Raw genomic sequence first — 15,711 nt, forward strand, 5'->3', positions numbered from 1 at the left:
TGTAAATTTAGAATTATGTATTCAGCAAAACTATCTTTCAAGAACAAAGGCAAGCCCACAGCTTAAATCATACTTAAATAGCCTTCTCATTTGAAAAATCTAAAATTTCTATGAATTTCTTTTACAACCCTTTTAAAGTGAACTACTGTACTGACATGAAATGAAGGAATCTGTAGAGGTAAAAAATAAAAATAAAAGCAGATATCCAGGTGTGACTGCCAATGCCAGATTTAATCTTCATGGTTTCTGCTAAACCTTGAAGACCTTGAGCTTTTACCTTGATAGCTATATGGATCATGGAGAACAGGAGTCAAAGCCTAGAGCCTAATCAAAGTAGGATTCTAACAGTAGACCTCTGAGTAAAGTTGAGGTTTCCCCCTACAAAAACTTCCTCTCAGTGTATAGATGGATGAGAAGTAAAGTGGAGAAGGAAACAGCACTGAAACTTGCCTGTACCAACTTGGGCACTGGGTAGAAGAGAATAAAACTTGTATCAAAATGTCTACCCAGGGCTTCCCTGGTGGTGCAGTGGTTGAGAGTCCGCCTGCTGATGCAGGGGACACGATTTCGTGCCCTGGTCCGGGAGGATCCCACATGCCGCAGAACGGCTGGGCCCGTGAGCCATGGCTGCTAAGCCTGCACGTCTGGAGCCTGTACTCCGCAACGGGATAGGCCACAACCGTGAGAGGCCCGCGTACCGCAAACAAACAAACAAACAAAAAAAGTCTACCCATAATCCACCCTGTATATGGATTCACATTCTATTTTCATGCTATATATTTGGCATTAAAAAAAAAAGTGAAACAATTTAAAAGAAAGTGGTCCCACACTTGGCAAATGCCAGAAGGAAAGGACAATCCTCTTTAGAGGAACACAGCTTTATTCCTGACCTCAAAGAATTACTACAGATAAAATTATTAGCAAAACGAATAACTCACAGTGAAAAATGTACAAATCATAGTGGGGGAGAGCCAGCAGAAACGATGGAAAATAGACAGGGAACCTCAAAGACTTTATAGACTGGAATTTTCTGACATTATATAATAACTACATTTAATATGTTTAAACAAGTAAGACAAACCAGAATAAAATGAGCAAAACCCCACACATTTTAACAAATAACACAGCATATGTGAAAAAGAAACAACATAAACATTTTTTTAAGTTATTTTTTTATTTTATATTGGAGTATAGTTGATTTACAATATTGTGTTAGTTTCAGGTGCACAGTAAAGTGATTCAGTTATACATATACATATATCCATTCTTTTTCAGATTCTTTTGCCATATAGGTTATTGCAGAATGTTGAGTAGAGGTCCCTGTGCTATACAGTAGGTCCTTGTTGGTTATCTATTTTATATATAGTAGTGTGTGTATGTTAATCCCAAGCTCCTAATTTCCCCCCCCCAAGTTTCCCCTTTGATAACCATAAATTTGTTTTTGAATTCTGTGAGTCTGTTTCTATTTTATAAATAAGTTCATTTGTATCTTTTTTTTTTTTTTTACCTTTTAGAGTGTGTACAGCTTTCTTGGTTTTCTCTGCATTCTGTTACCTTGTGAGATGGAAAGGGAGAAAGTGAATGAACACCACATCTATGTAGGATTTGACCACCCCATGAAGCAGGTAGCTCAGTGCACAGGTTGTTTGATATGAACCTGACCATAAAGAAAGGCGATAGAGAAATAACAAAGTTCTTTGTTATTTTGAAACAGTGTACCTTTTAGAGATAAAAATGTATAATAATTGAAATTAAAAACTCAGCGTATGGATTAAATAGCACATCAGACATTGCTGAAGAGATAATTAATAAACTGTAAGATTTAGCAGAGAGGTATATACATATAGCTCAGAAATATAAGAAAGTGATAAAAATAAAAGAGAACTTTATACATGGAGAATATAGTGAGAAGGTTTGACATATATCTAATCAGAGTTCTAGAGATGTATAATAGAGAACATGAGTAAGAAGACAATATTTGAAGAGATAACATCTGTGAATTATGTAGAACTGTTGAGAGACACAAATCCTTGAATCTAGGAAACATAATGAATCCCAGTAGAAAAATATAAAACAAATCTACCTACACACATCATGGTGAAACTGCAGATCACCAAAAACAACCAAAAAAACCCGTCTTAAAAGTAGCCAGAGATAAGAGACAGATCATCTGCATATGAGTGGTAAATAAGCTGACAGCTGAAGTTTTAGTCACAACAAGGAAATCTGAAAACAGTGGAATAATACCTTTATGTACTGAAAGAAGTAACTGTAAATTTAGAATTATGTATTCAGCAAAACTATCTTTCAAGAACAAAGGCAAACCCACAGCTTAAATCATACTTAATGCTGCAAGACTGCTTCCCTTGTGAGATCAAAAATAAGAAAAGAATGTCTGCTCTTACTGCTTCTATTTAACATTATACTGCAGGTTCATTCTAGGTCAGTTAGGCAAGAAAATGAAATAGAAGTCACCCAGATTGAAAAAGAAGTAAGACTGTCTCTATTTGCACATGACATGATCTTGTATATAACAAATCTTAAGGAATGTGTTAAAAAAGACTATTAGAACTAGCAAATAAGTTCATCAGATTTCAAGGTACAAGATCAATATACCAAAATCAATTGTTTTTCTATACACTTGCAATGAACAATCTGAAAATAAAATTGAGAAAACACTTCCATTTACAATAGCATCAAAAATAAAATGCATATGAATTCAACAAGAGATTTTCGGCCCTGAACCAAGACGGCGGAGTAGAAGGACGTGCTGTCACTCCCTCTTGCGAGAACACCAGAATCACAACTAGCTGCTGGACAATCATTGACAGGAGGACACTGGAACTCACCAAAAAAGATAACCCCACATCCAAAGACAAAGAGGCAGCCACAGTGAGACGGTAGGGGGGGGCGCAATCACAGTAAAATCAAATCCTGTAACTGCTGGGTGGGTGCCTCACAGACTGGAGAACACTTATACCACAGAAGTCCACCCACTGGAGTGAAGGTTCTGAGCCCCACGTCAGCCTTCCCAACCTGGGGGTCCAGCAATGGGAGGAGGAATTCCTAGAGAATCAGACTTTGAAGGCTAGTGGGATTTGATTGCAGGACTTCGACAGGACTGGGGGAAACAGAGACTCCACTCTTGGAGGGCACACACAAAGTAGTGTGCATATTGAGACCCAGGGGAAGGAGCAGTGACCCCAGGGGATACTGAACCAGACCTACCTGCTAGTGTTGGAGGGTCTCCTGCAGAGGCAGGGGGTGGCTGTGTCTCACCGTGGGGACAAGGACACTGGCAGCAGAAGTTCCGGGAAGTACTCCTTGGTGTGAGCCCTCCCAGAGTCTGCCATTAGCCCCACCAAAGAGCCCAGGTAGGCTCCAGTGTTGGGTTCCCCTGGGCCAAACAACCAACAGGGAGGGAACCCAGACCCACCCATGAGCAGTCAAGTGGATTAAACTTTTACTGAGCTCTGCCAACCAAGGCAACAGTCAGCTCTACCCACCACCAGTCCCTCCCATCAGGAAACTTGCACAAGCCTCTTAGATAGCCACGTCGACCAGAGGGCACACAGCAGAAGCAAGAGGAACTACAATCCTGCAGCCTGTGGAATAAAAACCACATTCACAGAAAGATAGACAAGATGAAAAGGCAGAGGGCTATGTACCAGATGAAGGAACAAGATAAAACCCCAGAAAAACAACTAAATGAAGTGGAGATGGGCAACCTTCCAGAAAAAGAATTCAGAATAACGATAGTGAAGATGATCCAGGACCTCAGAAAAAGAATGGAGGCAAAGATCGAGAAGATGCAAGAAATGTTTTACAAAGACTTAGAAGAATTAAAGAACAAACAAACAGAGATGAACAATACAATAACTGAAATGAAAACTACACTAGAAGGAATCAATAGCAGAATAACTGAGGCAGAAGAACAGATAAGTGACCTGGGTGGAATTCACTGCTGTGGAGCAGAATAAAGAAAAAAGAATAAAAAGAAATGTAGACAGCCTAAGAGACCTCTGGGACAACATTAAATGCAACAACATTTGCATTACAGGGGTCCTAGAAGGAGAAGAGAGAGAGAAAGGACCCAAGAAAATATTTGAAGAGATTATAGTCGAAAACTTCCCTAGCATGGGAAAGGAAATAGCCACCCAAGTCCAGGAAGCGCAGAGTCCCATACAGGATAAACCCAAGGAGAAACACGCCAAGATACATAGTAATCGAATTGGCAAAAATTAAAGACAAAGAAAAAATATTGAAAGCAGCAAGGGAAAAATGACAAATAACATACAAGGGAACTCCCATAAGGTTAACAGCTTATTTCTCAGCAGAAACTCTACAAGCCAGGAGAGAGTGGCATGATATACTTAAAGGGATTAAAGGGAAGAACCTACAACCAAGATCACTCTACCTGGCAAGGATCTCATTCAGATTCAATAGAGAAATCAAAAGCTTTTCAGACAAACAAAAGCTAAGAGAATTCAGCACCACCAAACCAGCTCTACAACAAATGCTAAAGGAACTTCTCTAAGTGGGAAACACAAGAGAAGAAAAGGACCAACAAAAACAAACCCAAAACAATTAAGAAAATGGTCATAGGAACATACATATTGATAATTACCTTAAACGTGAATGGATTAAATGCTCCAACCAAAAGACACAGGCTTGCTGAATGGGTACAAAAACAAGACCCATCTATATGCTGTCTACAAGACACCCACTTCAGACCTAGGGACACATACAGACTGAAAGTGAGGGGATGGAAAAAGATATTCCATGTCAGTGGAAATCAAAAGAAAACTGGAGTAGCTGTACTCATGTCAGATAAAATAGACTTTCAAATAAAGAATGTTACAAGAGACAAGGAAGGACACTACATAATGATCAAGGGATCAATCCAAGAAGAAGATATAACAATTATAAATATATACGCACCCAACATAGGAGCACCTCAGTACATAAGGCAACTGCTAACAGCTATGAAAGAGGAAATCGACAGTAACACAATAATCGTGGGGGACCTTAACACCTCATGTCAAAGGACAGATTATCCAAAATGAAAATAAGGAAACAGAAGCTTTAAATGACAGAATAGACCAGATAGATTTAATTGATATTTTTAGGACATTCTATCCAAAAACAGCAAATTACACTTTCTTCTCAAGTGTGCACGGAACATTCTCCAGGATAGATCACATTTTGGGTCACAAATCAAGCCTCAGTAAATTTAAGAAAATTGAAATCATGTCAAGTATCTTTTCTGACCACAATGCTATGAGATTAGAAATGAATTACAGGAAAAAAAACGTAAAAAACACAAACACATGGAGGCTGAACAATACCTTACTAAATAACCAAGAGATCACTGAAGAAATCAAATAGGATATCAAAAAATACCTAGAGACAAATGACAATGAGAACACGACAATCCAAAACCTATGGGATGCAGCAAAAGCAGTTCTAAGAGGGAAGTTTATAGCTATACAAGCCTACCTCAAGAAACAAGAAAAATCTCAAATAAACAATCTAACCTTACACCTAAAGGAACTAGAGAAAGAAGAACAAACAAAACCCAAAGTTAGCAGAAGGAAAGAAGTCATAAAGGTCCGAGCAGAAATAAATGAAATAGAAACAAAGAAATCAGTAGCAAAGATCAAAAAAACTAAAAGCTGGTTCTTTGAGAAGATAAAATTGATAAACCCTTAGCCATATTAATCAAGAAAAAGAGGGAGAGGACTCAAATCAATAAAATTAGAAATGAAAAAGGAGAAGTTACAACAGACACCGCAGAAATACAAAGCATCCTAAGAGACTACTACAAGCAACTCTATGCCAATAAAATGGACAACATGGAAGGAATGGACAAATTCTTAGAAAGGTATAACCTTCCAAGACTGAACCAGGAAGAAATAGAAAATATGAACAGACCAATCACAAGTAATGAAATTGAAACTGTGATGAAAAATCTTCCAACAAATACAAGTCCAGGACCAGGTGGCTTCACAGGTGAATTCTATCAAACATTTAGACAAGAGCTAACACCCATCCTTCTCAAACTCTTCCAAAAAATTGCAGAGGAAGGAACACTCCCAAACTCATTCTATGAGGCCACCATCACCCTGATACCAAAACCAGACAAAGATACTACAAAAAAAAGAAAATTACAGACCAATATCACTGATAAATATAGATGTAGATATCCTCAACAAAATACTAGCAAACAGAATCCAACAACACATTAAAAGGATCATACACCATGATCAAGTGGGATTTATCCCAAGGATGCAAGGATTCTTCAGTATACGCAAATCAATGTGATACACCATATTAACAAACTGAAGAATAAAAACCATATGATCATCTCAATAGATGCAGAAAAAGCTTTCGACAAAATTCAACACCCATTCATGATAAAAAAAAGTGGGCATAGAGGAAACCTACCTCAATATAATAAAGGCAATATACGACAGACCCACAGTAAACGTCATTCTCAATGGTGAAAAACTGAAAGCATTTCCTCTAAGATCAGGAACAAGACAAGGATGTCCACTCTCACCTCTATTATTCAACATCGTTTTGGAAGCCCTAGCCATAGCAACCAGAGAAGAAAAAGAAATAAAAGGAAAACAAATTGGAAAAGAAGAAGTAAAGCTGTCACTGTTTGCAGAGGATGTGATACTATACATAGAGAATCCTAAAACTGCCACCAGAAAACTACTAGAGCTAATCAATGAATTTGGTAAAGTTGCAGGATACAAAATTAATGCACAGAAATCTCTTGCATTCCTATACACTAATGATGAAAAATCTGAAAGAGAAATTAAGGAAACACTCCCATTTACCATTGCAACAAAAAGAATAAAATACCTAGGAATAAAGCTACCGAGGGAGACAAAAGACCTGTATGCAGAAAACTATAAGACACTGATGAAAGAAATTAAGGATGGTACCAACAGATGGAGAGATATACCATGTTCTTGGATTGGAAGAACCAATATTGTGAAAATGACTGTACTACCCAAAGCAACCTACAGATTCAATGCAATCCCTATGAAATTACCAACGGCGTTTCTTAAGGAACTAGAACACAAAATCTTTAAATTTGTATGGAGACACAAAAGATCCCAAATAGCCAAAGCAGTCTTGAGGGAAAAAAATGGAGCTGGAGGAATCAGACTCCCTGACTTCAGAGTATACTGTCAAGCTACAGTAATCAAGACAATATGGTACTGGCACAAAAACAGAAACATAGATCCATGGAACAAGATAGAAAGCCCAGAGATAAACCCACGCACCTATGGTCAACTAATCTATGACAAAGGAGACAAGGATATATAATGGAGAAAAGACAGTCTGTTCATTAAATGGTGCTGGGAAAACTGGACAGCTACATGTAAAAGAATAAAATTAGAACACTCCCTAACACCATACACAGAAATAAACTCAAAATGGATTAGAGACCTAAATTTAAGAATGGATACTATAAAACTCTTAGAGGAAAACATAGGAAGAGCACTCTTTGACATAAATCACAGCAAGATCATTTTTGATCCACCTCCTAGAGTAATGGAAATAAAAACAGAAATAAACAAATTGGACCTAATGAAACTTAAAAGCTTATGCACAGCAAAAGTATTTATTGGAAAGGAAACCATAAACAAGACATAAGGACAAACCATAAACAAAGGAAAGGAAACCATAAACAAGACAAAAAGACAACCCTCAGAATGGGAGAAAATATTTTGCAAATGAATCAACGGACAAAGGATTAATCTCCAAAATATATAAACACCTCATGCAGCTCAATATTAAAAAAACAAACAGCCCAATCAAAAAATGGGCAGAAGACCTAAATAGACATTTCTCCAAAGAAGACATACAGATGGCCAAGAAGCACGTGAAAAGCTGCTCAACATCACAGATTATTAGAGAAATGCAAATCAAAACTACAATGAGGTACCACCTCACACCAGTTAGAATGGGCGTCATCAGAAAATCTACAAACAACAAATGCTGGAGAGGGTGTGGAGAAAAGGGAACCCTCTTGCCCTGTTGGTTAGAATATAAATTGATACAGCCACTATGGAGAACAGTATGGAGGTTCCTTAAAAAACTAAAAATTACCATATGATCCAGCAATCCCACTACTGGGCATATACCCAGAGAAAACCATAATTCAAAAGACACATGCACCACAATGTTCATTGCAGCACTATTTACAATAGCCAGGTCATGGAAGCAACCTAAACGCCCATCGACAGACAAATGGATAAAGAAGATGTGGTACATATGTACAATGGAATATTACTCAGCCACAAAAAGGAACGAAATTGGGTCATTTGTTGAGACATGGATGAATCTAGAGACTGTCATACAGAGTGAAGTAAGTCAGAAAGAGAAAAATATCGTATATTAATGCATATATATGGAACCTAGAAAAATGGTACAGATGAACTGGTTTGCAGGGCAGAATTTGAGACACAGATGTAGAGAAGAAATGTATGGACACCAAGGGGGGAAAGCGGCAGGAGGGTGGGGGTGGGGGTGAGATGAATTCAGCGATTGGGATTGACAAAGCTACAATAAACAAAACAATGTGGTACAAGGATAGACATATAGATCAATAGAGTCAAAATGAGAGTGCAAAAATAAACCCTTATATTTACGGTCAGTTGAATGTCACGGAGGCAGCCAAAATAATTCAATAGGGAAAGAACAGTCTTCAACAAATGATGCTGGGAAAACTGAACATATATATGCGAAAAAAAATTTGCATTCTTCTTCACATCATACAAAAAAATTAACTCAAAATAAGTCAAAAACCTAAACATAAGAGCTAAAACTAAAATTTTTAAGAGAAAATATAGGAGTAAATCTTTGTGACCTTAAGTTAGGCAAAGCCTTCTTGGACATGACACCCAAAGCACAAACAACTAAGGAAAAATAGATAAATTGAACATCATCAAAATTAAAAACTTCTTTGCTTCAAAACATACCATGAAGAATGTGAAAGGCAACACACAGAATGGGAGATAAAATTTGTAAATCCTATATCTGGTAAAGGGCTTGTATCTAGACTATATAAAGAATACTTACAACTTAATAATAAAAAAGACAAATAACCCAATTTCAAAATGGGCAAAGGATATGAATAGACATTTCTATGAAGAAGTTATATAAATGTCCAATAAGCACATGAAGAAATGCTCAACATCATTAGCCATCAATGAAATGCAAATAAAACCACAATGAGATAAACTTCACACCCACTCAGTTGGCTATAATCAAAAAAGACAGATAATACAAGTGTTGGCAAGAATGTGGAAGAATTGGAACCCTCATACCATGCTGGTGGGAATGTAAAATGTGTAGGTGCTTTGGAAAACAATCTTGCAGTTCCTCTAGGGGTAAACGTAGAGTTACCATATAACCCCAACAATTCCGAATTCCACTGCTAGACTTACACTCAAGTAACGTATGTTCACACAAAGACTTGTACACAAATGTTCATAGCAATATTATTCATAAAGTCAAAAGTTTGAAACAATTCAAATATCCATCAGCCAGTGAATGGATAAGTACAGTGTGGTATATCCATACAGTGGAATATTATTCAGCGGTAGAAAAGGGATACTGATACATGCTCCATGTGGATAAACCTTGAAAACACAAATGGTCCATAAGCAGGTAATAACATTCTCAATTTCATTAATAATCAGGGAAATTAAATTTAAAATCACAATAGTCTTAGAGGAAAACATAGGCAGAACACTCTATGACATAAATCACAGCAAGATTCTTTCTGACCCACCTCCTAGAGTAATGGAAATAAAAACAAGAGTAAACAAATGGGACCTAATGAAACTTAAAAGCTTTTGCGCAGCAAAGGAAACCATAAAGAAGACCAAAAGACAACCCTCAGAATGGGAGAAAATATTTGCAAATGAAGCAACTGACAAAGGATTGATCTCCAAAATTTATAAGCAGCTCATGCAGCTTAATAACAAAAAAACAAACAACCCAATCCAAAAATGGGCAGAAGACCTAAATAGACATTTCTCCAAAGAAGATATACAGAGTGCCAACAAACACATGAAAGAATGCTCAACATCACTAATCATGAGAGAAATGCAAATCAAAACTACAATGAGATATCATCTCACACCAGTCAGAATGGCTATCATCAAAAAATCTAGAAACAATAAATGCTGGAGAGGGTGTGGAGAAAAGGGAACCCTCTTACACTGTTGGTGGGAATGTAAATTGATACAGCCACTGTGGAGAACAGTATGGAGGTTCCTTAAAAAGCTACAAATAGAACTACCATATGACCCAGCAATCCCACTACTGGGCATATACCCTGAGAAAACCATAATTCAAAAAGAGTCATGTACCAAAATGTTCATTGCAGCTCTATTTACAATAGCCCAGAGATGGAAACAACCTAAGTGTCCATCATCGGATGAATGGATAAAGAAGATGTGGCACATATATACAATGGAATATTACTCAGCCATAAAAAGAGACGAAATTGAGCTATTTGTAATGAGGTGGATAGACCTAGAGTCTGTCATACAGAGTGAAGTAAGTCAGAAAGAGAGAGACAAATACCGTATGCTAACACATATATATGGAATTTAAAAAAAAAAATGTCATGAAAAACCTAGGGGTGAAACAGGAATAAAGACACAGACTTACTAGAGAATGGACTTGAGGCTATGGGGAGGGGGAAGTGTAAACGGTGACAAAGCGATAAAGAGGCATGGACATATATACACTACCAAACGTAAGGTAGATAGCTAGTGGGAAGCAGCCGCATAGCACAGGGAGATCAGCTCGGTGCTTTGTGACCGCCTGGAGGGGTGGGATAGGGAGGGTGGGAGGGAGGGAGACGCAAGCGGGAAGAGATATGGGAATATATGTATATATATAACTGATTCATTTTGTTGTGAAGCTGAAACTAACATACCATTGTAAAGCAATTATACTCCAATAAAGATGTTAAAAAAAAAAAAAAACAAAACAAAAAAAAAAATCACAATAGAACATCCTTTCACCTGTACCATGTTAACTAAATATAAGAAGTTAGGTGTTACCTGGTATCTGTGATAATATAGCTCAGTGAGAACTGCTGGTGGGAATGTAAATGGGAAAAACTTACTGGAAAACAGTGAGACATCACCTCACAAATACAAGAATGTTCAAGGCAGCATTTCCATAAAGGAAAAAAAAAAAACCACAAGCAGCTTGGATGTCCTTCAGCAGTGGAATAGATCAATTGTGATATAGTCAGACAACGAAATACAGCACAGCAGTGAAAATGAGTGACCCACAACTACATGCATCAACATGGATGAATCTCAAAAACATAATACTGAGAGAATGAAGCAGTAAATTACACAGAAGAGTAGATGCAGTATGATTCCATCCATATAAAGTTCAAAAACAGGCAAAACTAAACAATATATTGTTTGTAGATACCTCAAAGGTAGTAAAACTGTAAAGAAAAGCAAGAGAATGATAAACACAATTTGGGGCATGGTGTGGGAAGCAGGGTGCTCTTAGGTAGATGGGAACAGGCTTCCGAGCTGCTGGTGATGTTCTGTTTCATAAACTCGGTAGTGAGTAGCTGGGAGCATGTTTTATTCTTCTTTACACTGTACATATATATTTACTACATCTTCTGTATGTATAATATATTTCACAATTTAAATGTTTAAAATAATGAGATCACCCTCGGGGGCCCTTCCAACACTTTGATTTTGAAATTCCATAAAACTGTCTCATTTGAAAAGTTGAAAATCAACAGAATTATATGACAGAATCCTAGACTCTCAGATCTGGATGTGTCCTCAGTTACCACATAGCCCCCTCATTTTACAAATGAGGTAACTGAGCTCCAGAGGGGTGAGGTCACTTTTTCAAAGTCACACAGCACCTGAGTGCTAGAATGGGAATATGGAGGAAGGTCCAGTGACCCTCAAAACAGTACATTTTCCACTGAAACACAGTAGGGCTGTGTGCACGTCCTGTTCTAGGCCTTGTGTTTACAGTGAGCATTCTGTGTTTTCTGAAAGCAGTTCTGAGTTCCCATATTCTGTCCCATTGTCAGGCTATATAATCTTTCTTTTAATTAATAGACTATATTTTTCTGATTCACAGAATAATGACTGCCCTGGATGTATTAATTCCACATCACTTCCATACTACAGACCCTCTCCATGGCCTTTCCTGTTATTTGAATGCAGAGCTCTGCTGAGCCTCAAATATATCTGTCGTGCTGGTCCAGCTTTCCTTCCACCCCGTGTTCCCCACTGTATTTCCAGGAACCCCTGGGATTCTTATCAACCTTTACATCCTTTCTACCTTCCTCCTTCAGCTCCTTGGGGGAAATGAAGGAACTGATTGTTCCAAGTTTTCGTATGGCCTCCTGGTTTTCTCCACTGGGAGAGGTAGCTCTGGAAGTGGAGTTGGCAGGGGACACAAAGGAGAGAAAAGAAGGGAAAAAACAGGAGCTGTTTCCAATGAGGTTGTAGGCCATGCCTGACTAATTCCACAGCCATGAAGTCAATTGATCTGCCACCTGCACACCCCAGCACAGCCTGTTCTCTGGCCTCGCCTGCCTTCCAGACCAGGCATTGTTTGCTGTGATGAGATTTCATGAAGCCTGATGAAAGTTGGACCCTTCCCCACCTACCACCACCACCAGCACCACTTCTACTCATAAGCCCTGCCTCTCTGCAGGGGTGGTCCCCAGCGGCTGCCAGCTCTACCTCACGTGGAATTTAAAATGTTTAGGCTTATAGTCAGCCCTACCTTCTCCTAGACTCACAGGATGTCAGTGTCAGAAGAAAATCTCAGGTCATTTCTTGTCCAGTTTCTGCTCTTTACACAGAAGTGAACAGAGGCCCCAGACAACAGAGGACCAAGTTCAGTGTCACCCAGAGAGTTAGATAGCCCAGTTAGATATCCCAGGTCACCCAGAGAGTTAGATAGCCCAGCTATCTAACTGGGCCCAGTTAGATAGCCCAGGTGCCCAGGACTCCCAGAGCAGAGTCTCTCATGGTCCTAGACCGTTTCCCCTGGTGCTGTGACATTTGGAGCCGCCCTCCTCCCTCACCTTGGCCCTTGGAGCCTACCTCTGGCCTGCAGAGTGAACAAACACTTGCAAAATACTTCTGACATTCACCTAGAAGTCCCTCCTACTTTTAACCTGGCTGCTTTTGCAAAACAACTTTCCCTATTAAAGATAAGAGAGTATTTACTGGGGTGATGTCACCCAGTTCAGGCCAGGTCCTCGCACTTACAGGCTTGGAAAACATCTTGTTGGTTTCCCCACCGTGGATCACACCTGGTAAAGTTGAGTCATGCTAACCACATCTTTTGGGAAACCGACGTATAAAACCCGAGTGCCTGTTTATTAACATAAACAAGAGCTGTAACTCTCCGTTGTACTAGTTCATGTTGCCCTGATCAGCTGGTTGTCTCACAAAGGCAACCTATGTAGAAAGTCAAACTGTCAGACTCAGAACAAGGGGAGCTGGTCTCGGGATTTTTTTTTTTTTTTTTGGTCTCGGGATTTGAATGAGCTCTCAAGTGGCCTTCCTTTGATTGCTGACCAGCCCCTTCCTGGCTGACCCATCCTTGCTTTAGCTGGATCGATAAACTCAGCCGTTCTGGTGGCCCTGAGAGTCATTCAATCTCTTGGAAGAAACTTAGCCTTTTCCTGCTCTTCCCATTATGTGTTCGTTTCATAACTTAACTCTCAGAGGGAAATCTCATTTCCCACGTTTCTAAGCCTTTTGGGGGAGGGGAGTCCCACATGATTCAGTTGTTCAGACACCTATAATTATATCCACCTGCTTTTCTATTATCTGCCCTATATTACTTCATATTGTCCACAAGGATATCCCAAAAGACTTTATAAAGTACCTTATGAAATCATGTTGCCTCTCTGTTAGAAGTCATCAGTGCAATTGATCATTTCTGCAGCTGGGTAATGGGGAATCATTATAATCTTCTCTCTACTGTTGTATATGTCCGAGATTTTTCAAAATAATTTAAGATTTTAAAAACTAGGGGAGAAACCATCCGTGGCTTCCTAGTTTCCCACAAAGCCTAAACGTTTTAAACTGGACTTGGCCCCTCTTCCTCCAACTGGCCTGGCAATATTTTCCTGTAATATTGCCTTCCACTCTCTAAAAACACCACCCTTACCCTAGCCCCATCTCCACACAAATATCGCCTGTAGTTTCCTGCCTTTGTGCTTTAGCTCATTCCATTCCTTCCCTTCAACTTAGACGCTACCTCCTCCAGAAAGCCTTCATTGATTCCTCCCACTCACAGCACTTGCTACCTACACCAGCCCACAGCCTGTCCCCACTGATGTATGTTCTATGTGGCCTTCCCTCTGCATCCATTGTTAGCTCTTTGGATTTCAAGGATTGTGTTTTATCATTCCTGCCTGGGAACAGATCTACCTTTTATGGCTATGGTGAAGCTGGATTATAATCTTCAAATCATACATCCCATTGCCATCATAACTCATCTTCACCTAAGACAGACTCATGCACGTAGGAAATGCCCAGGGCATTTTTAACTGAATGATTCTTTCATCAAACTCATGATACCACCAGCTGCGTTGCGTTGCGTGAGCTACATGGCTTTAAACTTTTCCTCCATGTTTTAAGAGGATTGTATAACATGGGTGGCCTCAGCATGTATCAGGATCAGCTGGGGAGTGTGCTAAAATGCAGATGCCTGGGCTCCAACCCGAGGGAGTCTGATTTAGGTCCAGGCAGCTGCATCTCAAGAAGCCCGCCAGGTGATTCTGAGGCAAGTGGTCTTCGGGCCATCCTTTAAGGAGCACTGGCCCTAAAGGCCCCTGACGTCCCATGCATCACCATTCTCTGGCCACTTACGACTGAGTCAGACAGCAGCCTTGTCCCCAGCGAGAACCTCATGCTTGCAGACCCCCCCTGACTCACTTGCCTTTGTTTCCCGCCTTGTTTCCCCAAGTGTGTGGCTGTGGCCTGGCTCAGTCAGGCTTCTTCTTCAAGAACCAGGAGTACATCTGCACCCAGGACTACCAGCAACTCTACGGCACCCGCTGTGACAGCTGCCGGGACTTCATCACGGGCGAGGTCATCTCTGCGCTGGGCCGCACCTACCACCCCAAGTGCTTCGTGTGCAGCTTGTGCAGGTGAGCAGCAGGCCAGCGGGGGCGGGGACCCTCTGCCTGGGATCCTGCGGAAGGGAAGAAATGGCCTTTCCCAGGCAGATCCGGGGCTTACTCGGCTTTTTGCTGGACACGTGCATCCTCTAATCTCAGGGGTGGAAGGACCTGACAGGCTAGTGGTTTTCAAACATTTAGCGGCTGAATCCTGTTTGTCAAACGTGATCTAGTATAAAACACTAGTTTGTCCGAGATGAAGGCAGCGTAAGGATCTGAGCCCCAACACTCAGCCTCCCACTTCCCATCAAAAGGCCCTGAAGGAACCACTGAGGGCCCTGGCCTCTCAAAACTCAGTTTGGAATCCATGAATCTGGCTCAGGCTTTCACACCCTCAGCCACATGCGGTACTGGAATATCTGTTTATAGCCTTCCTCCACGACCCTGGCAGGTGACCCCACCTCTGTAAGCCTCCGCTTCATTGGTGAGTCGACATCAAAGCCAGTCCAACTTCATTGGGTTTCCATGAAGAT

General features: G+C 40.0%; 1 protein-coding gene across 1 annotated transcript in view; it reads left to right on the plus strand.

Moving 5' to 3' along the window:
* Window positions 1-15,711, plus strand: part of ABLIM3 (actin binding LIM protein family member 3) — a 145,132-nt gene that overhangs the window by 57,112 nt on the left and 72,309 nt on the right. The window contains exon 4 of the mRNA XM_079915343.1: window positions 15,025-15,208. Coding sequence (XP_079771469.1) covers window positions 15,025-15,208 — 184 coding nt within the window. The remainder of the gene's footprint in view (window positions 1-15,024; window positions 15,209-15,711) is intronic.

This window comes from Stenella coeruleoalba (assembly GCF_951394435.1).
Source record: "Stenella coeruleoalba genome assembly, chromosome: 3".
NCBI classification, from domain to species: Eukaryota; Metazoa; Chordata; class Mammalia; order Artiodactyla; family Delphinidae; genus Stenella; species Stenella coeruleoalba.